Source organism: Hemicordylus capensis, chromosome 3, assembly GCF_027244095.1.
Source record: "Hemicordylus capensis ecotype Gifberg chromosome 3, rHemCap1.1.pri, whole genome shotgun sequence".
In the NCBI taxonomy this organism is placed as follows: Eukaryota; Metazoa; Chordata; class Lepidosauria; order Squamata; family Cordylidae; genus Hemicordylus; species Hemicordylus capensis.
The window spans coordinates 298927444-298954612 of NC_069659.1; the positions used below are offsets into that span (position 1 = coordinate 298927444).

The 27169-nt window shown below is 44.8% G+C and overlaps 1 protein-coding gene across 2 annotated transcripts in view; it reads right to left on the reverse strand.

Annotated features, from left to right (window-relative positions):
- SEPTIN2 (septin 2) overlaps positions 1-27169 on the reverse strand; it is a 54338-nt gene that overhangs the window by 18882 nt on the left and 8287 nt on the right. For both annotated transcript variants that reach the window (XM_053304359.1, XM_053304360.1), the window contains 7 exons: positions 26936-27059; positions 18348-18434; positions 17144-17267; positions 5666-5800; positions 4385-4502; positions 3636-3737; positions 3095-3240 (listed from right to left, as the gene is read on the reverse strand). In XM_053304359.1, the coding sequence (XP_053160334.1) occupies positions 3095-3240; positions 3636-3737; positions 4385-4502; positions 5666-5800; positions 17144-17267; positions 18348-18434; positions 26936-27059 (836 nt within the window). The remainder of the gene's footprint in view (positions 1-3094; positions 3241-3635; positions 3738-4384; positions 4503-5665; positions 5801-17143; positions 17268-18347; positions 18435-26935; positions 27060-27169) is intronic.

The window sequence follows — 27169 nt, forward strand, 5'->3', positions numbered from 1 at the left end:
TTGGCTCCAGCTTAGTACGCTGATCGAACAAGGACTCCCAAAGAGAATGCGTATACCTTGCCTGACAGGCGACATAATTGGCAATCTTGAGTGACAAGCACGCCGTTGAATACGTGCGCCTCCCAAGAACGTCTAGTTTACGGCCCTCATTGTTCGCAGGTGTAGCGTGTCATTTGCCACCCTTAGATGTTGTAGCACAGTCCACTACTATTGAATTAGGAGTAGGATGACGCATCAGATAAGCATTCTCCTCCTCCTGAACATGATACAGTGCCTCCAAGTGCTTTGAAGTGGGCGTCGATGTCTGGAGCACCTCCCACGCCGACTTCGCCGCCCTGGAGATATGCGGCAACATAGGTAAGTAAACCGGTTTTAAGCCAGATGCCGCCTGCATCATGTTATAAACCGGGTCCTCCAAGTCAGTAGACTTTTCCTTCAAAGTAAGGCCTAACACTAGAGCCATTTCAGCTACCTGCTGATGATAGCCCTTCATTTCCTCATTGGGCGATGTCGATGGAATAGCAGCTACATCCGAATCAGGATCAGGTAGAGCAGGTAGAGCAGGATCAGGTAGAGCAGGCGCCTCTGGATCATCCGGATCAGGCACTGTAGAATCAGAGGTGTAATCATCGTCTATGTCATCATCATCATCATCATCCGAGGGCACAGGTGAGCTGCCCACAGCTGTAGAAGTAACACGCACAGGCACGTGAGTATGCGCTGTCTGTGTAGCCACTTGGTTAGTCGATGTGGGTAACAGTTGAACCCGTGGCACGTTAGCCTGTAACGATACGGAACGTTGCCTAGGCAAAGGTACTGAAGCCTGAACAGCCATTTCTGCGCGCTGCACAGGAGTCAAAGCCGCCTGCAGAGCCGCTTCCCTCTGGGCCTTGGGGGTCTGCTCCCTTTCTCGCAACCACTCCCTAAACAGGGCATAATCTCTGCCTGGTAAACGAACTGAGCCATCCCAACAACCACTGGGTGGCAGTCCTGTGACTGGCGTCTCCATAGCCGAAAGAGAGGGTGTCCTTGGTATTGGTGTCTTGGGCTCAGGCCCTGGCAAATAGTCAAACTGCTGAAAACCTGTAAAAGTTCCCGTTGAAGGTGTAGTCTCCTCAGATTGTAGCATGCGGTTCAAGCAATAAGCACCCTGATCCTGCACACTGTCTGGAGAAGGCGCCGGTATGTCCTTCAAAACAATTGGCTCCATATCTGCAGCATCGTCCTCTATGTTGAGTTTGACGCCAGGTTCGATGTCGGGTTCAACGTCGAGCTCTGTATCTAGAATGATAGCAACCGTCGACTCCGATGCAACTCCCGACGTCGACTGCAAAACAGCTTTCGATGTTGACGGGCAGGTTGTGGCTGCTCCATCTCGATGTCGAGCCTTCGGACTCGAAGAGCACTCCCCAGCCTTATGGCTGGATGGCATCGACGCCGACCGATCTCAATGTCGAACGTCGTGAGCTCGGGGCCCTGGTGTCAGCGGGGACTGATAAGGAGTCGGAGCCAGGGACAAGGAGGCCGCTGGACGCCGAGGGATCACACAGTCCTGCAGACCAGAGGGAGAAGGCGTATGCTCCACAACCTGGCCCCGATGCTTATGTTTTGCTTTCTTATAGGAATCACCATGAGTCGAAGCCTCTGCCTTGTGCTTCCTTTTCCGGCCAGACCGATGTTCCTCCGGCTCTTTGAAAGTTGCTGAAGGATCCGATGTCGAGGCACTCGATGCCGTGGCCCTCGATGTTGATGCGGCAGATGTCGATTCGTCAGAAGCCGAGATTCTCTTCGACTTCCCTGGGTCTTTAGACTGCGCACTCAACGCAGGACCCGTAGCCACAGCTTTCTGGGCAGCTTTAGGCAGCAAAGCATCCTCCATCAAAAATACTTTAAGATGTGCAGCACGATTTTTAAGAGTCTGCTTACTGAAGGTTACACAGACCGAACAGGATTTTGTATCGTGTGATTCCCCCGGGCAGAACAGACATAGGGTATGGCCGTCTGTTGAGGGGATTTTTCCACGGCAATCAGTGCAGCGTTTGAAGGTATTCTTGCCGGAATTACCCGCCTTACCAGGCTTGCTCGAGCTCATTTTGAGAAAGAGAGAAGAGTAGTCGTTCTGTTCCTAGGTCAAAGGGGGTTGAGATCCGAGATCGCGGCCAAATCCGAGGTAGTACAAAAGAGTAGTCAGGTCCATTACAAAGTTCAAAACTGTTCAAGAAATGTCCAAAACCGAAGGGGAATTCCAGAAGAATAGTAAGAGTCCGAAACCAGAAGTCCAAAAACCGTTGAAGCGTTAACAAACAAGCAAACAAACTTTCTATGAGGAGCAAAGAGTCTCCGAGTACTGATCGCTATGGCAGTCAGAAAGAAACTGGAAGTAGAGATGCCTAACCGCCACTCGAGGGTACTGCAGTCACATCCGGGTGGCGGTTGGCGTCGCAAGGAGCTAACAAATTCTGCCCGAAGCTGATCTGCGCAGGCGCAGCACCCACTATTTATGGATATATGGAACCACTATCCAGATCTACAGTATGCTAAAAATCATGCTTAGGACTATAACAGTGTGTGTATATATTTAGCCTTTACACTATTGTTCAACACCAATGCAACACATTTTGCTTCACATGACCCATTTTCTATAGTTTTGATTCTAGAGAAAGGGTAGAACGCACAGATCAAATCATACATATTCAAACTTAAACAACTTTCAAAGTACATGTTAAAAAACCACCACAACCACAGGTTTACATGGCTGTTGGACCTGGCTGTCTAGGAAATTTCATCTTTTATAGCAGTGTGCCAAGCTGAGCCAACCTACAGGTGTGTCAAACCCACAAATCAAGTTTGCTCACAAAATTTCTGACAAATTCTTTGGATTGACAAATGGAACACACTTAAAAGAACGTGGAAGTTCTAAGTACATCTGCCTTTGGAAGTTCTTTTAATCATGCCAGTCATCAAGACAAGATACTTACCCTGCTTCAAAGTGTAATAAATAAGTAAGTGACCAGACCACTTGTTTTCTATGAAAACATATGGGAAAGCATATGGGATAAACATTGAAGTATTGAAGTAAAGGCAATAAACTTACATTAGCATGGTTCTTAGTTTCAAGAAGTCATTATGCTCTGGGTTCTCCACTTCAACAACTCCCCATGGATAAAGGCGGCCTCTAACCTTTTTACCTTTGGCTTCAATCAGCTGATTGGACCCCACTACACAAAATGGAATGCTGGCCTGCAATTGGATTTTAAAAAAAATTGTAACATATTTCCTGAAGTAAAAACGCTTGTAGCAGTCCCCAGCATCTCAAGCATTTACAGAAGAGCGAGTCAGCCACTAAGTTAGAGATGGGAGCTTAGGAGCATGTTTTTGTTAAGCCACATTAACATTTTAACTAATGTTTTAACTTTTCTGTTATTTCGTTTTGTTGTAAGCTACTCAGAGACGTAAGTTTTGGGCAGCATAAAAATGCACTCAATCAATCAATCAATCAATCACGACAGGAAACAGATCATAACTAAAGATATTTCATTGTGCTATGAAGACAACTGGGAACAGTCTAGCAGAAAACATCTGATCTATGCAATGATCTTTATCACAGTGTTTGCTACCCTACAGATAGATTTTACCTTCAAATGTCTGGTCTGTTCTTTAAAGTCCTCATCCTCATCTGATTCAGCATCAGGCAAGTGATAAATCTTGATGCTATGCTCTTCAATTTCATCCAAAATCTGAAAAAAATAAAAATAAAAAATAAGAAGATGCAGAGGAATCCACAAGGTTATGCATGCAATGGGTGTTTTTTGCCCAACCCCTTCCCATTGTGTCTCTCATGCCACCCCAAAAGCAACTCCTTAGGGGCTCCTCCAGAGTACAATTTGACACAGCACGTAATGCTGTAGCTGGAAACAGTCAGCAACTCCTCCTTATATGCGTGGAAGTGCTTTGTACTTGCACATAGAGCAGTTTGGATCTAGGGATGTGCAAGAAATTCGAATCAAATTTGAATCGATTTGACTCAAAACTGCTTGCACAGAATGGGATTCACCCGGACTCTAACTGAATCAAACGAATCCCATTCTATGCAAGCAGTTTTGAGTTGGATTTGAATCAATTCATTCTAATAGTTTGCACATCCCTATTTGGATACCAGCCCAAGTCGGATACCAGCCCAAATGGGTTTCCCAGAGGCATCTGGTGGGCCACTGTGTGAAACAGGATGCTGGACTAGATAGGCCTTGGGTCTGATCCAGCAGAGCTTTTCCTATGTAGCTCCAAATAGGAAGAATTCATCTGTCTCTCTTATTAGCTGTACCAAACATGTATTAATTGTTAATGAGGTGTCACAAATGTTTCCATGCTGGTATGGAATACCTACCCTTTTCTTGAGCCTTTCCCGCTCCTTCAGAGTGAGTGTATCGGCCTTTGCAATTACAGGCACAATGTTCACTTTGTTGTGTATGGCTTTCATGAACTCAACATCCAAAGGCTTGAGACTAAAAACAAAAGGTTAAATGTTTATAGCATTTAGACCACTAATCCCTTCAAATATTGATTTACACGAACGGTCAATATATAAGCATACTCATTCTCAAACATACAAAAACTGTCAGATAAAATTCTTAATTTATAGTAAGCAGGATATGGACTACGTTTGTCATGACAACGTCCCATTGAAATGAACAGGGCTAAAATTAGTCATGACTCATCTATTTCAAGAGTGTTTAGTCACAACCAGCTTTGTAAAAGATAATGGGCAGGATCCAGACTATTTTAAACTTTATTGCCTTCCATGTTTAAAGGAAAGCATTCTAATAAAATGCATTATTTCCCCCCAGAATATTGCTTAGGTGTTTTTTTAAAGGTTTAGTCATCAACAGGGAATTAAAACTATTGCAGATTTGGGTTTAGTTTATCAATTTTTTTAAAACTCCCTGCTTCAGTTCTGATTTAGACACCAACTTTAAGAAGTAGTTTGGTAACCAGTTCAGACAGTTCATGCAGAAAATACATAACTTTTTTCATCTGCTTGCAATGCAACTCTATAAGTTGATATAGTGATTGTTTCACTTAAGAGTATTTACAATTGTTTATTTTTATTATATAAAAATATTTTTATAAACAATACGTAACAGGATAAAAACCCGGGAAAATACCTTGTTTAGGATAAATGATATAATGGCAGAAAGCACGACTAAAGTGCCAAAGCAGCACAAGAAGCTTCTAGATTGAGTATGAACCCTTCATAACAAGAGCTTGTTGCTAGATGAGGAAGCTTCTACTTGAGCAAAAAGAAAATTAGTAGTCCTAGGGACAGCCTACCAATCTCTCCTTCTGCTTCCCCTCCTCCCCCCCACCCCAGATGGGCATTGGGAAATATTTCTCCAAACAGCTGAAGCTGAGGAGCCTTTACCACCCCTCAAAAGAATATCCAGAGTGCCCAATTAATGAACCACTCACCACAGGGGTACAGTGCTGGTTCAAGTTCAAGGCAATGAAGATATTTTAGGTTTGAGTGCACTAAAAAACCAAAACCCTTCTCAACCAGATTTTAGGTTCAAGTTTGGTTTGACTCCCTGATTATTAGTATGTACAAATCTTAAATCACTATATAACACAAATGCGTTTGCCCCAAATCCACAAGCAATACAATACTTACCCATGGCCAAATGGTGAAATAAAATAGAAGCAACAGTGAACTCTATTATCAACAATATGCCGTCTGTTCAAACCACTCTCATCATGAAGATAGCGTTCAAACTGTTCATCAATATAGGAAATAATAGTCCTGAAACTAAGTCAAATATGAACAATTATGCTTAAATAGGTCTTCTCTGAAATGCTTAGTAACTGTTGTTTAAACCAAACCAATGAACAATTTTTCAAAAAAAAAAAGAGAGCAATTTCAAAACTGAATAAGACTATCAGTGTATTAAGAAGCTGAAAAATGTTTGTAAAAGCTACTCCCAAGAAGTGCACACATGCTATAATGGCTGAGAAGGTATCCCGATCCTCGAATCCCAATTGCAGCACCCACTGTCTTCAACAAGGTGACCTCTCTAAACTCAATGAAAATTCTCAGAAGAATGTTTACTAGTCTAGCAGAGTGTAACAAGTAGTCCATTTATTCAAGTTCATGGGAGTCCCTGGACAGGAAGAACTGCAAATGTTATTAAGTCCAGCTCTTACCCAAAGGAAAGCAACTATCCATAGCACAGTAGATCCTACACAATAACCCACAGAATTCAGAACACACCATGGAACACTGAGTCTACATTAGAAAAGGCGAACAACACACAGCTTCAGCAGGCAAAAGCAGCCATACATTGCAGGGGAAATTAAAAATAACCATCCAGGTTCACTGGCCAGGATGAGCTAGGGACAAATATTTTCCTGACTCCACTTCACACAAAATAAGTAACAGGATGGAGAAAAAAATGTATTCATTAAAAACACAGTTCAAGCCATTGGCTCTTCATCACAAACATTTTGTATGCAAATGTGTTTATTCTAAGAAGAGGTTGGGCTCTGCTCCATACTACGCATACAGAAATGACTCCATACTAGGGATCTGCATGAAGCAGATTTTGCTTTTTGTTTAGAGATTAAAACAAAATGCAGATGGTCGAAACATTTCATTGAAACACTGGTAGACCCCAGTTGTTTTGATGAAACAAACTCAAAACATTCCAAGTGTTTTGGCCATAAGGAACAATGGAGAAATTAAAAAACACCCCATTGTTCCCCATGCGTAGCTCCTGGGGTCACCAAAGTGGGTGGGTGGCAGGGCATGATGGGTGCTATCCACCACCCAACCCACAAAATAAATGGGTGTGGGGGATAAATTCTTATGGGTGTGTGGGAGAAAGGTTAAAAATTAGTTTAAATTGCCCACTTGCCCATTTCTTTTGTAGGTTGGGTGGTAGGTAGCACTGTTACCAGCCACACTTATTCTACTCAGCTCCCAGAAGCCTCCCTGTTTGCAATTGCATCTCCAGGCTTGGCGACTGCACTTTGGATATGTTCAGGAGCAATATTCTCTCTAACAGGGATTTCCAGATATTGTTGACTACAACTCCCATAATCCCCAAGAAAAAGCCATTGCAGCTGGGGATTCTGGGAGTTGTAGTCAACAACATCTGGAAATCCCTGTTAGAGGGAACACTGCTCAGGAGCTGCACCGCAATGTGAGGTCTCAGTTTATAGTACATGAGGACAAGTCATTTAGTTGGTAGTGGGCTAGTCGCCCCTAGATTTGAATGTTAACAACAGAAATTGGAATAGGAATTAGATCCACCACCCCTCTCCCTCCTAGGCAGGGGGTTCCAGCTAAGTAGATTAACTATAGCGAGGTCACTCTGAACCCAGAAGTGAACTCTAAACTCCCCTCATCCTCTCACAGGACAAAGCAACACACTAACGAGCTGATTATGCCAAGCAGAAAGAAATGTAGATAAGACAGTGAAGTAATGTTCTCCTCATCACAAAGGAGATGAGTCAGCGACATAGACCTAGAGGTGTATCCATTGAAACTATTAATAGGATTACTGGAGAGCCCATCCTGGCACAGATATTCTTTCATGCACCTGTATACTATGAGACAACAGTAAGTACAGAAAAACCAGGTAGATCAAGGTACAGACCAATAGCTGTAGATGCCCTGGGTGGGTTGAGATGTCCTCAACACCAGCAGCAAGGAGAAGCCTTCACGGTGAGTGACCAATGCTCCTTTCTCAGCTGCTGGGTGATGACATCCCACCTGGGGCATGCCACAGCTAACAAGACCCTGGGAGGGAGGGCAACTCCGGCTACTGGTGAGGAAGGCTGTGTTGAAGCACACGCCTGCTGAAAGCAGCCTGAGAGGAGTGCAGTAGGTCTAGCTTGTAATATCTTGTAAACTTGGATGGAGACGACCACATTGTTGCTCTGCAGATATCTTCTAGAGGAGCGTTCGTGGAGAAGGCCACTGAAGTGGCTGCTGAACAAGTAGAATGAGCTGTGAGCCTCAATGGGGTAGGCAGGCGTTGGGACTTCATACTCCAAGGAAATACAGGCCTTGATCCATCTGGACAACGTAGATGTCGGGATTTGTTGTCCCATTGTGGATGGTAGGAAGGACACGAATAATGCTTCCGTGGAATGGGATGAAAAGGTCCGAGACACTTCAGACAACGATGAACGTCAAGCTGTGCCAGTCTTTCTCCCTTAGATGAGAGGGGTTAGGACAAAAGCAGGGTAGAACTAGGTTCTGAGATCTGTGGAATACTGAACCTACTTTTGGTAGTACTGAAGGGTCTGGTATCAGGGTAACCAAATCTGAGGAGAAATGCAGAATCGGAGATTGGCGGATACGGACCTGAGTTTGGAGACTTGCCTGGCTGATGTGATAGCTATCAGGAAGGCTAGCTTCATAGAAAGAATGCGGACGAAGATAGAATGCAGTGGTTCAAATGGAGGTGCGTGAAGTACTCTGAGGACCATGTGGAGGTCCCAAGAAGCGAACCTGTGGGGATGACAGGGTGGCCCCTCTTAGGAAGCATTTCAAGTGTGGGTGCGAGGTCAGGCCTTTCCCCTTGAAAGGTGAGAGAAGCGATCCCAGGGCGGCTGCATGCCATTTGTCCAGGCCGTCTTGGAGGAAAAGGAAAAGTTCTGGGAGTTTGATGCTATAGCTGAAAGTTTGCATTGTCTGCACCATCAGAGAAAAATGCGCCATGTGGATTGATAAATTTGGTTGGTAGATGACCTTCTGGATGCTAGTACTGTATCTAGGACTAGTTTGTCATATCCAAGGTGGCCGAATATGTTGTGTTTATTTGCCAGGCGGCAAGCCTGAACCAAGCTGGGTCATGATGAAGAACCAGGCCCTGACTGAGTTCGTTTCTTGTTGGAAGAAACTACGGACCGTCTACCACCAGGTGGAGAATTTCTGTGATCCATGGGCGTCGAGGCCAGTAGGAAGCCACTAGAATCACTTGTGCTTTCATCCTGCGGATGCAGTGGAGTAATCTGCCAAGGAGTGGTACTGGTGGGAACGCATACAATAGTTTCCGGGGCCATGGGGTTCACATGGCATTCGCTCCTTCTGCCTGTTGGCATGGAAAGTGGGAGAAGAAATGAGGTAGTTTGGTGTTGAGGTGAGATGAGAAAAGGTCCACTGACCGATGACCCAAAGCTCCCGGTGAGGAGGTGGAAGACCTTAGGGTTGATTTTCCATTCTGTTGAGTGCAATTCTTGGTGGCTCAGCCAGTCTGCTTAAGTGTTGAGGAAACTGCTGACACGATGTGCTATGATGGAAGACAGGTGCGTCTCCACCCAATGCATTAGTAGGACCGATTCCTTGTGGAGGGAGTGGGATCAGGTCCCTCCCTGGTGATTTACACGGGCTTTCACTGTCATGTTGTCCGTGTGTATCAGGACATCCTGGGAGTGGACCTGGTTTACGAAGACCATGAGTGCTAAACGTATGGCTCTCAGCTCTAGCCACTTAATGCTGTGGCGCTTTTCCTGTGGAGTCCAGGTGCCTTGGGCTGAGTGTGATAGACAGTGTGCTCCCCAACCACAGAGGCTGGCATCTGTGACCATTATCCTGGGAGGGTCTAGAAAGGGCCTGCCCTGACTCAGGCGGGAAGGCTTTATCCACCAACGTAGAGATTCCTTGATTGGAGGAGATAGAGTGACCTGTGTGTGACGTTTTTGCGCGATCTCCAATTGGTGTGGTAGGAGAAACCATTGTAGAGGTCAGAGCTGGAAGCGTGCCCAGGGGAACGCTTCCAAGGTGGACACCATGAGACCCAGTAGTTGGGCTAGGGTCATGACCGACCCTCTCTTGAGAGACAATATGGATTGGGTTAAGTGCAGAATCTTGTCTTCTCGCTCCTCCGGGCGGAAGAGTCTGCCTCGCATTGTGTCTATGACCATCCCCAGGTTTTGGAGTTGTGCGGAGGGAGTCAAGTGGCTCTTGGCAGTGTTTATTAGAAAACCGTGGGAAGATAATGCAGCAAGGGTGTTGTTTATGTCTTGTGTTGCAGATTCTCTGGATTGTATGAGGAGATTGTCCTGATAAGTAAAGAGTCTGATCCTTAGGAGTCTGAGGTAAGCCACTAGAGAGGCCATCACCTTGGTAAAGATCCTTGGGGCTGACGAGAGGCCGAATGGTAGTGCTGTGTACTGGTAATGGCATCCCTGGTAGGAAAAGCAGAGGTGGCAGCGGGAGTGTGGGTGGATTGGTATATGAAGATATGCCTCTGTGAGGTCCATTGATGCCAGAATGTCTCCATGATGTAGAGTTTCCACTATGGAGCAGAGCATTTCCATTGGGTATTTTCTGCATCTGACCCACTTGTTGAGGTATTTTAGATCCAATACGGCTCTGAAGGAGGCATCTTTTTTGGGCATGATAAACAAGATAGAGTAGATGTCTTGTCGGAGTTGGTGTGGAGGAACTGGTTCTATTGCTGAAATGGTGAGAAGGTGGTTGATCGCTTGTTGTAGAGCAATGTGTTTCAGATGGGATTTGGAGCATGGTGTGGGTAGAAATCTGTCCCTGGGATGGGTTATTAACTCTATTTTGCAACCATGGAGGATCGTGTCTAGGACGCATTTGTCAGAAATGGAGGTCTCCCAGGAGTGGAAGAAGCGAGATAGGCAGCCTCCCACGCTTGGTGGATTGTCGGGGTTTGGATTGTTGTCCAAAGTGTTGTTTTGTAGTGTTAGCCTTGAGGTTGAAGCAAGGCCTGTTCCAGTTGGTCCGCTGTGGTCTTGTGTCCCTGTCTCTGGGCCAAAAGGGCTGGCTGAATCTTCTATTTAGGCTGCTTGTCATCTTTGCGGGTGGATGAAAGGAACACTTTTTTCTTTTCCTTTGTCTCCACTAAGACATCCTGTAAGGCCTCATCTCTGAAAAGCTTAGTAGCTGTAACAGCGACTGATGACATGTTAAAACGGGAAGCTGTGTTGACATGCCAATGTTTTAGCCATAAGGTGCGTCTGGCTACCACGCTGTTGGCCGTGGCAAGTGCCCCGAATCGTACCAAATAAAGTGTTGCATCTGTCATAAATGCTTGGGCTCTTTGAATTTTTAAGATAATCTGTCTCTGTCTGGGTGGTGGATCAGGTGGCGCTGACTGAAGGAGTTCATCCGTCCAGAGCAGTGATGCCCTAGAAAAGATAGAAGCTTCTATGGATACCCATATGATTAAGTAAATGCATTCGTTGTTTTACTTTAGTTGGAATTCAAGCTTACAAGCTGACCTGCACAGAGCATCTGTGCACTCTTTGGGGCTGGCTGTCCCCCGCCGCCCTACTCTCCCTCCCCCTCCCTCCTGCCCCACTCTCTCTTGCCCTTCCTCCCTCCCACCCACACTATTTTACTTCACCGGGTGGTGGGCAGCCATTTTCGGCCAGACCTCACCACCGCCACCACAGGTCCTCTTTATCGGGCGGCGGGCAGCCGGAAAGGGCCCATTTCCCTCCTGCCCCAGCCTCCAACGAGCGCTTTGCCTCCACGGCCACCTGGCCTCTGCAGCTGGGCCTACCGCCAACCAATCCTCTTCAGTGCACCTCAGCCAATCAGGCACCTCCACTGCCCAGCCAATCAGCTGGGTGCCGGGACACACATTCTAAGGCTCACCCAGGAGAATTAAATATATAGATTCTGATTCAAGTTTCTTTTCAGTGGGGTCCTTGAGCATGGACTCTCCATCTCGGGGCAGTATGGCACCAGATGTGAGAGTGGCCACGAGAGCATCAACTAGAGATGTTTGAAATAAGGCTGCTGCTTTGGGGGCAAAGCCATAGTGTTTATTAGCTTGTGTAGTAGTCTTCTGTACAGAAGGAGCCTGCCATTCCTGTCTTAGTACTTCTGCAAAGGTTTCCGGCAGTGAAAACAACAGGTCTGGTGAAGAGGTGGTGGGAAGGTGTTTTAATGGTTAGTTTTAATTGTAGACCGCCCTGAGCCATTTTGGAAGGGCGGTATAAAAATAAATACATAAATAAATACATAAATAAATACTCCCTGGAAGGAACAGTAGGCCCTTGTAAGCCTTCAATTTTTAGGCCCAGAGTTTGTAAGGTCTTTACAAACAAGTTAGAAAAGTCTTCAGATGAAAAGAGCCTACTTGAATGAGGAGAGGGCTCCACCTGTTGGCCATCCAACCATTCCCCTTCTTCTTTGGATTCAAGCTCTGGGTCTGGTTCCGTAGGGGTCTACCCTGAACCTGTGGCCCCTTTCTTGGAGGTCAAGGGGGGCAGGGGTTCCATGGGTCTGCTTGGGTGAAGGTCAGGGGAATCATAGAACACAGGAAACTGCCATATACTGAGTCAGACCATTGGTCTATCGAGCTCAGTATTGTCTTCACAGACTGGCAGCGGCTTCTCCATGATTGCAGGCAGGAATCTCTCTCAGCCCTATCTTGGAGAAGCCAGAGAGGGAACTTGAAACCTTCTGCTCTTCCCAGAGCGGCTTCATCCCCTAAGGGGAATATCTTGCAGTGCTCACACATCAAGTCTCCCATTCAGATGCAACCAGGGCAGACCCTGCTTAGCTATGGGGACAAGTCATGCTTGCTACCACAAGACCAGCTCTCCTCTCCTAGTCATAGTCAGAGATTAGTGATGAATGCTCAGAAGAGGATTGCCTATGCTTTCGGTTAGACTTTTTGTATCCCTCCCGCCCCTTTTGACTTACAGGAATGCTTGTGCTTTTGACCCTTCTTTTTCTTTTTAGTAGCTGGTTCAGAAAACCCAGAAGAAGAGTCCGAGTCCTGGGAGGAGGAGGCGGAGGCGGCGGACTGTTCCTTGTGCTTGGTGCGCTTTTTATGTGGGAAATTTGGATGGTGTTTTTCAAGCATCTGGTTTAGCAGAGAGGGAAACCAGGGATGCCAGGGCTCAGGTATTTCTCCAGGGGAGGGGCAGGATGGTGGATCCTGCGAGAGGTTGAGGATGCACTGATCCACTAGGGGCAATAGGCCCAAAGGGTCCTGGACTCACTGGATCAGGCTGTACTGGGCTGGATGGCAGTGCTGGTGTTTCTATCGGCTCGTGCTCTGTCTGAATAGGTGGTAGTTGGAGCGGCAGAGCTCCTCCGCCCACACTCTCCTCCATGGGCCAAGGAGAAGGCTTTTCTCCCCGCAGTGAAGAGTCCGGGAACCCAGCAGGGTTCGGTGGCAAAGGGGAGCCCGTGAAAACGTCGCCCTTCCCTTTTCTGGGTATTGGTTTCCTTTTCTTCGGGATGGGCGCATCAGCATCTGTTCCAAGGGGCCCGAGTGGCTTGGCGGGAAGCAGCGCAGGCCACGAGACATCCGGAACGCTGGGGACGCCCTCCTCTAGAATGAGGTCGGGGCTCTCAGGACTATTGAGGGGGGAGGTTGAATGGTTGTGCTTTCAAGTGTGTTGGATCACTGTAAACTGGCCTCCATGGTGGCCCAAAGGTGGGTTATGGCCCTTACGCCAACCCGTCGCACCTGACGAAGACGCAGTGGTCTGTGGCAGGGTGCTTTGTGCGGCATGCAAGATCACACAGTGATGATGGGGCTTAGCAGGCTGGAAGGAGTCCGCCGATTTCTTTCCCTTCAGCATCAGTACGTGCAGAATGATGGCTCTTTGAGGCTCCATCAGCAGGAAAAGAGGAGAGAGTGGGGAAATGAACGGAAATAGTAGAGGAGGTTTTTTTGTTTGTTTTGTTTTAAGGTTATAAAAGTGAAGAGGAATGGATGGGTGAAAAAGGCAAAGAAAGGAGGAGTATAGGTAGAATGGCAAAGGAAGCAAGGCAGCGTCATCTGCTCTGGAGTTCTGCAGGACAAACTAAACTGGGAGGGGTTATCCTCCCGGGCCTCTTAAAGGTTTTGAGTGATTTGAATATGTCCTGCCCTCTGGAACATGCTGGGAAGGATAACCCACATGAGATGTCCTCACCCAGCAACTGAGAAAAGAATGATCAGGCACAATGCATTCCACACAGGTCCACCCGGACAATTCTAGAAAGCAAAGCATTACACTAGGAATGTGCCCCCAAGGCACATTTTTGGGTATAAGTATCCCCAGTTCCATGACCCAGTGTGCTCCCCTGTGCCTCTCACTTGGGATTCCAACCAATGCTGCAACAAGTGCTCCCTTGTGCTTTACATGTGGGACTCTATTGGATGCTCTCTACAATGTCCGTGCTCCCCTGTGCCTCTCGCTCAGGACTCCAACCAATGCTGCAACAAGTGCTTCCTCTACCATTTGTTATACTTGGGACTCCATTGCAACAAGCACTCTTTTGTGCTCCACTCGGGATTCCATCCAGCCACCTGCACACTCCCTAGCATGCTATACTTGGGACCCCACTGAATATTCCATATACTCTTTTGCAACCTACAAAGAGCTTGAAATCACTATCTGTATTATGCCAAGCCATCCAGCTTGTCTCGCACCTATAGGAAGCTGGACCCACAGAGAAGCCATTCTTGTGGGCATACTAATCCCTGCACCCCTCCTGCTTTCCACCATGCTGAGAAGCGAGATTCTGCAGCCCAGAAATCTTGTCATCCAGCTCAGGTGAATATGAGCTTTGGCCACTCCTTAAGCCCCGAAACGACCTCTGCCCCCATTTCTTAAATCGAACCACAGCTCTCTCTCAAGTCTTTTTCTCTTGCCCACCTGGGAAACGTACACAATTAGACCTTAAACTAAAATGCCTCATTGCAGTTAGTTTATTTAGAAATGTACTTTATTGCTCTTTACATTAGAAAGGTCTCATTATAGTTAATTTATTTAGTAACTTTTTTTATTGCTTTAACCACACAATTCTCTTCCTGTACCCCCACTGTCTCAAATAAATTCTTCTTTTTAATTTTGAAACTATATCCTTGTCTCAAATCCACTCATTTCTTGAGTCCAAACATTTGCACAGATTAAAACTGGTGGAGCTGACCCCTTTAACAGCTAATTCCCCACAAAGTCTGAACACTGAGGGTGCCAACCAATCATCCCGGACCAGTTCAATTTATTGAAACTGGCAGGGCACCCATCATGCCCTACCACACAACCCACTTTGGTGTCCCTAGGAGCTATCTATGGGGAACAGTGAGGTGTATCAAGTTTCCCCATTGTTCTCTATGGCCAGAACAAGCTATACTAACAGAGTGCATAGCACACAAGTTTTGTATAGCAATTTGCAATGCATTTTGCAAACCTGCCTTGAAAAACACTGCAGAAGCACACAGTAAAAGCAAGTCTGTCCCTCCCAACACAGTCCAAAAATGGCCAAAAAGTATCAGTGACCCAGAATCTACTGCCAGCCACAGTGCCTGCACTGCAGTAACAGGTTGGCACAGGTTGCTCTCTCACACACAATTATGACTCCTTATGTTATTTCCTAGCATTGCAGCAGCTGCCACAACAGCACCCTTAGCAGCCAGCAAGCATAGCCATAATAAGCTCAACTTCAGCCTCATTTTGACTGAGTACACCTTGCAATGCATATTGCAGAGCAGTGAGTGAAGCACAAGTTAGTCTCAAGGCCAGACATGGAGCTCATCACAGCAATCACCAAGTAATATCTCTCTCTTATACACACACAAACACACCTGCTACTGTCCATTTCTAGCCACAACACTATCTCACAAACAAAACAAGCCACAACTCAAGGAAGGCAGGCACCTAAGCTCTGCCTTTGAGATCCAGTAAAACCAGATATAGCAGCAATGGCACAACACATTATACTCAGTGCTGAGAAAAGAAAACCACAGAATCAAATCTCCCTCTATCCTCTCCTGATGTATCCTCTTCAAAAAAAAAAGGGGCACACTATAAAGGCTCTCTGTGCCTCCCAGTACCTTTGAATACATTTTGAAACTGCCTCCTTTTGTGTTCCCCCTCCTTCCCCCCAGCCAATGGGGCCACAGTTGCCCATGACAACACTTGATTTCTATGATAACAAGCCAATAAAGAAGCAAGGGAAAGTCAGGCTTCCAAAATGACACCCAAAATGTCAAAACACTTTGATTGAAACAGGGTTGTTTTGTTCTGTGCTTGAAACAGACCCTTTTAAAAGAGTGCATTTTGTTTCGAGTCAAAACATTTTGCACATCCCTACATACATGACAACTGAATCCTGAGCATAACATAAAACTGGAGTAGCACTCCTTTCCTCAACACAATCCTCCATGGAAAATTTCTTGACACCAAGGGGCCACAATTTATTGAAGAAGTTTCTAGGTGGCCTTTCAGAAGATCAATCAGGGTGGTGCATAACAAGTAGAAGATACAACAGTAATACAATAAAAAAACCAAAATAAAATGGCAGAATTCATAACAGTTTTAAAAATTCAGTAATACACAAAGAAGATAAACCAGCTCAGCACATTTTCCATATTTACTAGCAAATAAAACCATTTTTGCCTGGTGCTGAAGAGACAAGATAGTAAGCAACATGCCAGCTTCCTTAGGGAAGTTGCAGAATGAGGATGCTGAGATGCAGAAGCCCTCTCTCTGGTTATCATCCAAACTTCAGGTTATGAGGGTACTCAGAAGAGAACCTCTGATGAAGAACACAATGTTGGGGCAGGTTTATGTAGTAGCAGGCAGTCCTTCAAATAATCAGGTCTCAGGCTATTTAAGACTTTGGTGAGTACCAGCACCTAGGGGAATGTGTACTTCAGTCTTTGGGCAAAGGAGCTCCTTATCTAATACTGCTCTTGAACATACGTACATATATCTCATGAAGATGAGATGAAAAGGAGGGAACAAAAGCTTTCCCAAGAATGGGGGTTGAACAAGAACTACAATGTCCAGGGATGGTGAAAGGTGTACATTCAACTGTGTGCACTGCAGTGGAAGAGTAGTTCTAGACTTTCTGGACAAAGTACACTGCAACATATAGCAGCAAGTCACTTTCCCCCAGAGTGGATAGGGAAAATAATCTTTGAAAGAGGGCATAAAATAGATGGGGGAGAGGGGGAACACCCTCATCCAAATATTTTATTGTTTATATATCTATATAATTAAAACACTTGCTCAGAACCAAGGCCTATTTTAAAGTAGTATTTTATAAATCCATGCGTTTTAGCACTTCAATGCAACAAACTATACAATAATCACATAAGCAACAGAAGCTGAAAATAATTAAAATGCTTTTGGATAAAGACACAAACACACATACCAATCTCGACAATTGATGGCATCACCATAACCTGGTGTATCTACCACAGTAAGACGGAGCTTTACACCTCTTTCCTCAATTTCAACGGTTGAAGCTTCAATCTGCACGGTCCTTTCGATTTTTTCTGGAAAGGAAAAAAAACAAAAACACTCTTATCAGAAGACTACTGAAAGTGAACATTTGAAGGAAGATCAGAAAATTAACAATTACCATTGCCATACATAAAATAAAGATAAAGTTGTGCTGTCGAGTCGGTGTCAACTCCTGGCAACCACAGAGTCATGTGGTTTTCTTTGTTAGAATACAGGAGGAATTTACCATTGCCATCTGCTGCGCAGTATGAGATAACGCTGATGCCTTTCAGCATCTTCCTATATAGCTGCTGCCTGATATAGGTGTTTCCCATAGTCTGGGCAACATACCAGCGGGGATTCGAACCAGCAACCTTTTGCTCCCCAGGCAAGTTACTTCCCCGCTGCACCATACATAGCTGACTACAAATAAAATAAAGTGAATCACAAACCAATTATGATACATCGAAAGGTTTCAACTAATCAGTTTTTAATGTATTGTGGAATTACAAAGCTGAAAGGCACCAAGGCCATTTAACTCAAAAGTCTGGACATCCATTTTTCCATGGTGTAACACATCAACTTATGTGATCTGGGTCACAGTGTGCCATGAGAATTATACAGAATTTTACTGTGGATCAAATACATCCAGGTTACTAAACCAAGAGAATCAAGCTGCAAACTTAAATGGAGGAAGCAAAAAAGACACACTGCTTGTGGTGCAGTTAATATTGAACATTTTATACTATATCCCTCACTAGGAATAACTGCACTGTATTGGGGCCTCTATACTTTAGATAAATTATCAAGATTTTAAAAGGACTGAAGGAAAAAACAGAGAAAACATGCTACAATGCAAGTTTTCAGACTCAGCTAGAAGAATGAGCACGATGTCCATAAGAGACAGTACTGAAATATGTAAAAGACTGTTATAAGCAATTGTATGAATTCGGGCCCATGAGTAAAGGGACAAGAAATTATTTAAAGAGAAGGAAATCGATTGAAGCAGCCATGGCTGGAAGGCCCCCACTTTTCTGTTTCTGGAGCACAAATATACTCAATCAGGTGTATTAGTGTTTATTAAGATCCAGAGGGAACCAAAACACAAAAGAATACCCAAGGCTTATGTTTACCAGCTGCTCCTGGAATTATCCTTTCAGGGTATAGATCTGTCAAGAAGAGGCTGTTTATCAGCGTAGACTTTCCCAATCCAGATTCACCTATGAACCAATATAAAAATATAGGTGTGTTACATATATATATATATATATACAACCTGAAAAACTATTTTTTCCTGAGATGTCATTTTTGGGGCCAGACTGTGCACTAGGGATGTGTGGAATGGTTTGCCGGCAAAACGTTTCAACTTGCAACAGGCTGTTTTACATAGGAACAAAGGAAGCTGTCATATACTGAGTCAGACCATAGGTCAATCTAGCTCAATATTGTCTACACAAACTGGCAATGGCTTCTTCAAGGTTGCAGGCAGGAATCTTTCTCAGCCCTATCTTGGAGATGCCAGGGAGGGAACTTGGAACCTAGGGGTTCTTCCCAGAGCGGCTCCATCCCCTAAGGGCTCGCACATCTAGTGTCCCATTCATATGCAACCAGGGCAGACCTTGCTTAGCTAAGGGAACAAGTCATTCTTGCTACCACAAGAACAGCTCTCCTCCCTGTTTTGAGTGTTTAGAGCTCAAAACAGAAAAGGAAAAAAGGGTAGATTGTGCTGCCAATTTGGTATTAACTCCTGGCGACCAGAGTCGCCAGTGGTTTTCTTGGTAAACCAGGAGTGGTTTACCATTGTCTTCTTCTCGTGCAGTAGATGTTGTCACTGAAATGAGCGTCCGCCTCCAGAACCTTCCTATATCACTGCTGCCCTATATCGGTGACTACAAATATCTATCTATCTATATTTACTAGGCACAGTCTGGGAAGTACACTGGCGGGGATTCGCCATTTTGGAGGTCTGTTTTTCCTTTGCTGATTGGTTTTCTGGCACTGGCTTCCGATCCCCTTGCTTCTTGGCTGGCTTATTACAGAAATCAAGTGTTGTCATGGGCAACTGTGCCCCCACTGGCTGGGGGGCGGAAGGGAACACAAAAGGAGGGAATTTCAAATTCAAAATTTATTCAAAGAGAGTGGAAGGCAGAGATAGAGCCCTTAGAGTGTGCCTCTCTTGAAGAAGAGGATACAATAGGACAGGAGGAACGAAGTTTTGATTTTGTGGTTTTCTTTTCTCAGCACTGAGTATAATATGCTGTGCTATTGCTGCAACAACTAACTGGTTTTGCTAGATCTCACATTGACAAAGGCAGAGCTTGGGTGCCTTCCTTCCTTGAGCTGTGTGGTTTGTTTTGTTTGTAATAGTGCTGTGGCAAGAAATGGACAGTAGCAGCTCGGGGTGAGTATAATACTTCTTGGTGATTGCTGTGATGAGCTCCATGTCTTGAGACAAACTCATCACTCACTGCTCTGCAATCTGCATTGCAAGATGTACTCAGTCAAAATGTGGCTGAAGGTGCTCTAGTTGAGCTTACGGCTATGCCTGCTGTTAAGGGTGCTGTTGTGGCAGCTGTTGCAATGCCAGGAAGTAAGATAAGGAGTCATAATTGTAAGAGAGCAACTTGTGCCAATGATGTTATTGCAGTACAGAAACTGTGGCAGGCAGTGGATTCTGGGTCTCTTGATTCTTTTTTGGCCATTTTTGGACTGTGTTTGAAATGTGCATTCTGTATTGGCCATTTATTTTGTGGGTTGGATGATAGGCAGTACCCATGCCCTACTACCCAACCCACTCTGGTGATCCTAGGAGCTACGCATGGGGAACAATGGGGTGTTTTAAGTTCCACATTATATCTTATGGCTGGAACACTAGAAACATTTTGAATTTGTTCTGTCGAAACACTTGGCTGGACTGCTGTTTCGACGGAATTGAGCATCATCATCATCATCATCATCATCATCATTATTATTAAAACTTTTATACCGCCCTTCCAAAAGGCTCAGGGCAGTTTACATTAAAACACCATTAAAATCAATTAATAATTAAAACAAAAATTATAAAGCATAAAAAATAACAATTAAAAACATCATAAAACAACAATTAAGTAATCAGAATAATTTAAAAACAAGTTTTAAAAAGTTGAGAAAGCCTGGTTGAAGAGATATGTTTTCAGGTGTTTTCTGAAAATTGCAAGAGATGGGGAGGATCGTATCTCAGCAGGGAGCGCATTCCACAATTTCGGAGCAGCAGCCAAGGCCCGTTTCTGTGTAGCCACCGAACGAGTTGGCGGCAACTGGAGACGGACCTCCTCAAGTGACCTCAACAGCCTGTGGGGCTCATAGCGAAGAAGATGCTCTCTTAAATACCCAGGGCCTAAGCCGTTTAGGACTTTATAAGTTATAACTAGCACTTTGTATTTTGCCCGGAAAACTATTGGCAGCCAGTGTAACTTCGTCAACAAAGGAGTGATGTGGTCTCTCCGAGATGACCCAGAGACCAACCTGGCTGCCACATTCTGAACCAACTGAAGTTTCCAAACTATGTACAAAGGCAGCCCCACGTAGAGCGCATTACAGAAGTCAAGTCGGGAGGTTACCAACAAATGTACCACTGTTTTGAGGTCATTGATCTCGAGAAACGGGCGCAGCTGGCGTACCAGCCGGAGCTGATAGAAAGCACCCCTGGCCACCGCCTCAACCTGAGAAACCAAGGAGAGACGTTGATGCAGTAGTACTCCCAGACTGCAAACCTGTTCCTTTTGGGGAAGTGTGACCCCGTCTAGAACAGGCAGATCAAAATCGTCTCTAGAGTTCCGACCCCGCACAATAAGTACCTCCGTCTTATCTGGATTCAGCTTCAGTTTATTCTCCCTCATCCAGCCCATCACCAACTCCAGGCAGGCATTTAGGGAGGATATGCCAGCTCCTGAAGAAGTTGACATGGAGAAGTAGATCTGGGTGTCATCAGCGTACTGGTAACACCCAGCTCCAAATCCCCTGATGATCTCTCCCAGCAGTTTCATGTAGATGTTAAAAAGCATTGGAGAGAGTATGGAGCCTTGAGGGACACCATACTTAAGCTCAGATTTTGAAAAGCAACAATCTCCAACCGACACCATCTGGAATCTGTCCGAGAGGTAGGAGCGGAACCACTGTAAAACAGTGCCTCCCACCCCCAACACCCTCAGACGTTCCAGAAGGATACTATAGTATCGAAAGCCACTGAGAGATCCAAGAGGACCAACAGAGTCACAGTTCCTCTGTCCATTGCCAATTGGAGATCATCCATCAGGCCAACCAAGGCAGTCTCCACCCCATAGCCTGCCCGAAAACCAGTTTGAAATGGGTCTAGATAATCAGTTTCCTCCAAGACCACCTGGAGCTGAGAGGCCACCACCCTCTCAATTACCTTGCCCAACCATGGGAGATTGGAAACTGGCCTATATAATTGCTCAACTCTGAGGGATCTAATGCAGGCTTCTTTAGAAGAGGTCTAATAATTGCCTCCTTAAGACAAGGAGGCATCCTGCCCTCCCTCAGAGAAGCATTTATGATTTCTACCAGGCCGCCTACAACAGCCTCCCTGCTAGATGGAACAAGCCATGTTGGACAAGGATCAGGAGGACAGGTGGTAGGCCTCACCGCTCCAAGCAGCTTGTCCACATCATCAGGAGTCACAAACTGAAATTGATCCAGTCGAATCGTATAAGAGGAGTTGTCGGACACCTCCAGTTCAGACATCAAATGAATTGTGGAGTCTCCATCTAGGTCGGCCCGAATCCGAGAGATTTTGTCTGCGAAAAATTCATTGAACACACCACAACGGGTAACTGGTGCTTCCAAATTCTGGTTCAAGGGAGAGGGAGCAGATACTAGTCCCCTCACAACCCTGAACAACTCTGCCGGATGTGAACTCACAGAGGCAATACGAGCAGAAAAGAACCGCTTCTTTGTCGCACGTATCGCCTGAGCATAGATCTTTAAATGTGCTCCATGTCGTAATCTGTCGGATTCGAGTCGAGTTTTTCTCCACTTAGCAATAGCAATAGCAATAGCACTTACATTTATATACCGCTCTATAGCCGAAGCTCTCTAAGCGGTTTACAATGATTTAGCATATTGCCCCCAACATTCTGGGTACTCATTTTACCGACCTCGGAAGGATGGAAGGCTGAGTCAACCTTGAGCCCCTGGTCAGGATCGAACTTGCAACCTTCTGGTTACAGGGCGGCAGTTTTACCACTTGCGCTCCAGTCGCCTACCTTGCCGCTTCAGCCCCCGTCTTGAGCCCCCGTAGATCTTCCGTCTACCAAGGGGCTAATTTTGAAGCAGGTCGGAGAGGACACTTAGGAGCAATCATGTCTACTGCCCTGGTGAGCAAGTTGTTCCAGTTCTCAACCAGGGCATCAACAGGATCACCAGCAGAGCTAACATTAAATCCCTCCAAGGCTTCTTGGAATCCTACCGGATCCAGTAACCTCTTTGGGCGGACCATTCTAATAGGCCCCTCGCCCCTGCGAAAGTGGAAAGCGGTTGTAAGTCCAACCTTAACCAGATGGTGGTCCATCCATGACGAGGAGATCGTAGGAGTCCCCACCCATGGAACACCACCCTGATCAGAATAAAAGACCAAATCAAGCGTGTGAACTGCAATATGCATCGCTCCAGAGACCGCTTGGGATAGGGCTATAGTTGTCATGGCCGCTATGAACTCCTGAGCTGCCCCGGACAAATTGGTCCCAAAATGAACATTGAAGTACCCCAGCACCAAAAGTCTGGGAGACTCCAACGCAAGTCCCGTGACCAAGTCCGTGAGCTCAGTAAGGGATTAGTGGGGCGATTCGTACACCAACAGAAGTCCCAATCTATTCCTGGTCCCCAAACTTGAGTACACACATTCGATATAGTCAGATACCCTGACAGGGACCCTGGTAAGGGAGATGTTATCCTTATAGGCCACAGCCACTCCACCTCCCCGCCCATGTCCCCTCACCTGCATTTCATTTCAAGCTTGAAACGGAATGCAAAATCCATTTTGTTCACACCCCTACAGTGTACACTACTGTTGCCAATTACTGAGTTTGTAATTTTAAAAGGTAGTCAGCTTCCCTGCTATTTAAGAATATTTTCTAAATGTAATTAATATTTTTAGGATTTTAATGTTGTCTTTATTATACATCATGAATTAGAGTCTGAACCCCCACCACTACAAACTGCAAAAATGTCAGTAAATGCTTTGCATCAACAGGTCTTGCTCAGAGTCATATCAGCTTTGCAGTTCTTTCATTCTACAGTTCAGACAATTATTTATTTTACAAATTTAGATTTTGCCTCAACTAGTGTTTCTAGGCGGTTTAATGCAAAACCATGGTTTATTTTGCTATGGCTTTGTGTTATGAATCCAGTCTTCCCACAAACTGGTTGGGGTTAACAAAGCAGAATCTAAAACGATGGTTTGAAGCTGGTTTACAAACCAATTTGTGCCAATTATGATTGCCTTGTGTTTTTGAATTCACAGACCATTGATAAACTAGTTCAGATCATTGCTCTCCCTGAAGAAGCTGATGCACCATGGAGATAAGAGTGAAAGTAAGAAGCAGTGTCTTGAGCAGATGGGGGCGGGGGGAAGGGAAAAAAATAGACTAGCAGCTTTAAAAACAATGGTTTGCCTGTTGTACGCCTAGAAGCTCAAACCATGGTGTGGATTCTTAACTACAAGTAGCAAAAAAACATGGCTTTGTGTTGTGCCTGAGCCCAGCCATTATATTAGTATATAGATTACATGAAGTCAAACACGAAAACCAACCTTGCATTTAAGAATGCACTGTGCCACTTTATTTTGAAAATACGATTTTGACATGACAATGGAGTGTACTAGGACATGAGTTTAAAAATTGCTAGTGTATAAAGCGGATTGTCTAAGTAATGTTCTACTAGTGTAGAGCTATTTTTATGTAATAATAAAGTACAGAAAAAGGAATCATTATTTGCAGTTTTGCACATCTCTCTAGTCACACAACCAGTCTAAGGTATGATGGGACATTTATCTGTCAAACATACAAAGTGGCTTCACAACCCTAAAAATATCAATTTCTCCCTTCCAGCACAATTTATCACAATAATTTTGTTTTTATATTCTAATTAGCTAGATAACAAGGCACATGTGAGAGAGGGGACTACTTATTCTGCTTCTCTCTACTTACCATAGTTTTATACCACCTGATATATAACAATCCAGTACTTCAATTCTCCTGTTAGGGGCAATTTAACTCTGGGTTAATGGGGGGAGGGGGGTGGGCATTATTCTCTCCCTCACACACCCAATGAGCATAAACTAGGCCTTAATGATCCCTGTGAAAGTTCACACCAGATGACTATGTGCAATGAGTGACGTGGCAGTTGTGTGGTGCCTACAGTGGCCAAAAAGCCCAGGGGTGGGTGTAAAAGTAGCTTCCAAGGGATAATGAAGAGATGGTTTAGATCTGCCTATTCTGGATGGGGTAACACTCCCTCTGAAAGATCAGGTACTTAGCTTGGGAGTGCTCCTGGATCAAAAACTCTCTGGTTTCTCAGGTTGAGGCAGTGGCCAGGAGTGCATTTTGTTTTGGCTGATCATCAGCTATGTCAATTTCTGGAAGTAAATCACCTTAAAACAGTGGCACATATTTATTTATTATTTAGTTATTTATTTGATTTATATACCGCCCTTCCAAAAATGGCTCACATATGCTGTCAACCTCCAGGCTTGACTACTGTAATGCACTCTGCGTGAGGCTGCCTTTGTATGTAGTCTGGAAACTACAATTGGTACAGAATGCGGCAGCCAGATTGGTCTCTGGGACAACCCGAAGGGACCACAGAACACCCAGAGGCGCTCTAATCCCCGGACCTTGGGGCCCTGGTCTGTGGTCTCCAAGGCCTGTGGGGGAGGCCCTCCTGCAGCCACCCCGTGTCCACCCCTCAGTTGTTTTTTAACTGAAGGGTGGCTGCCGGAGTGGGTGGGATATGAGCCGAGCGGTCCTTCTACCTACCACACTGGTGGTTGCTGGAGCGACACAGGGCCTATCTGTTCAGCCAATGTATCTTGTTAACTGTGAGGCGCACCTGCGCAGTTGACAGAAATCATCGCAAGCCTGTGACATCCTCTCAACTGTGCAGGCGCACCTTGCAGTTAACAAGATACATTGGCTGAACAGACAGGCCCCGTGCCGCTCCAGCCACCGCCAGGGGGGTAGGTAGAAGGACCGCTCGGCTCACACACACACACCCGGCAGCCACCCCTCAGCCACACAGTGGATAAAGTTTTTTTTAAAAACTTCATACAGATGAAGTCTGGACTTAACTGTAGAACACTGTCTAAGCGAAAACAATGGGCAACATCCAGACTAAGTTAGTCATGACTAAGTCCCACTGAGATTAGTGTTAGTCATGACTAACTTGTCTCTTTGATTTCAATGGTGCTTAATCATGATTAACTAGTCTGCATGTTACCCACTATTTTTACTGGGGCTGACGAGATATTCACACAGATCCATTCTGTAGTTCAGGTAAGCATCTCTGAATAGTCCTTACAAACCTTTGAGCAATGAGATATCAAAAAGAAAACCAAAGAGTACGACAATCTTTATTTGACATTATCCTCCTAACAGTATTCAATAATCTCATCTGAGGTCCTACATTAACCAAATGATTCATTCTTAAGAGTTATCCAAAGTTTGGATTATCAAGTCTCCCAATTTTCCAATTTAACTTTATACCCATTTATACAAATTTGGCAGCAAAAATGCTACATGATCTCCCCTTTTAAGAAAAAAAGCACATAAACACAAACAATATTGAGCTAATACTACCTCCTGTGCATTGTGACCTCACTATACTAATGAATTATGTAGGTCCAGAAAACAGCTGAATTAATATTATTAAAGAACGTTATTCAGTTTCAACCACCAGACTGAATCAGTCAGAATACTGAGAGCAAATGATCACAGTCAACAGATAGATAATTAGGGTTTTATAGTGGCCTTATACAGGCCAAAACTAGGCCATAATACAGCACAAACGGCAATAATTCCTTTGAAATCTGGCCATAAGCTTGCACTAAAGTGAACAGAAGACTTTAAGATGAGAAGATTTTCAGATCCATTACATATATTGGGGGAAGGGACTACAAGTGCCAGTATAACCTCTGCTGCTATTGATTACGAGGGACAAATCTCACAGGGATATTGAATATACTTTCAATATATAAATTAATTTTCAATATACAAATGTTGAAAGTATACAAATTAGTTTTACTCTTCCTGAAGTTTATAAAGCATATTGTTATATTTATATACCACCCTTCATAAAACTAATCCCAAGGCATATTAATTATTTTGCACATTTATATACCATGCAAAACATATGCCTCGGGGCAATTTACAGTAAAATATGAACTGCTTTATACAGATGGAGATCATAGTTACATGATCTAGCCCAGATGATTGGCAGTGGCTCTCCATTTTCTCTAGGAAATGTATTCCCAAGCTCAGAGTCTTCAAACAGGAGATTCCAAAGATTGAAACTGGCATGACTCAGCCACACAGCTCCCACAAGTTTAGGACTTTGCGCCAGTTCTCATGGATGATGAGATAATTCAAATATAATATCCAAGAAGCGTACGATACATTTTTTAAATCCTTATTTTTAAATATACATACATTATGAAAACTAATCTTACCAACTACCATAAGGGTGAACTCAAAGCCTTTTTTCACAGACTTCCGATGAACCTGATTGGGAAGGTTTGCAAATCCAACATAACCAGGAGTTTCTGGATTTGTAAACTTTTCAGCAGGCTGTTGCTAAAAAGAATGAACAAGATATCAATTTAGTTTTAGGAACAGAGCTGGAAGGAGTAAAACACGATCAAATCCATCACCTAATATTGATTAATCTCAATAACTGCTTTTAT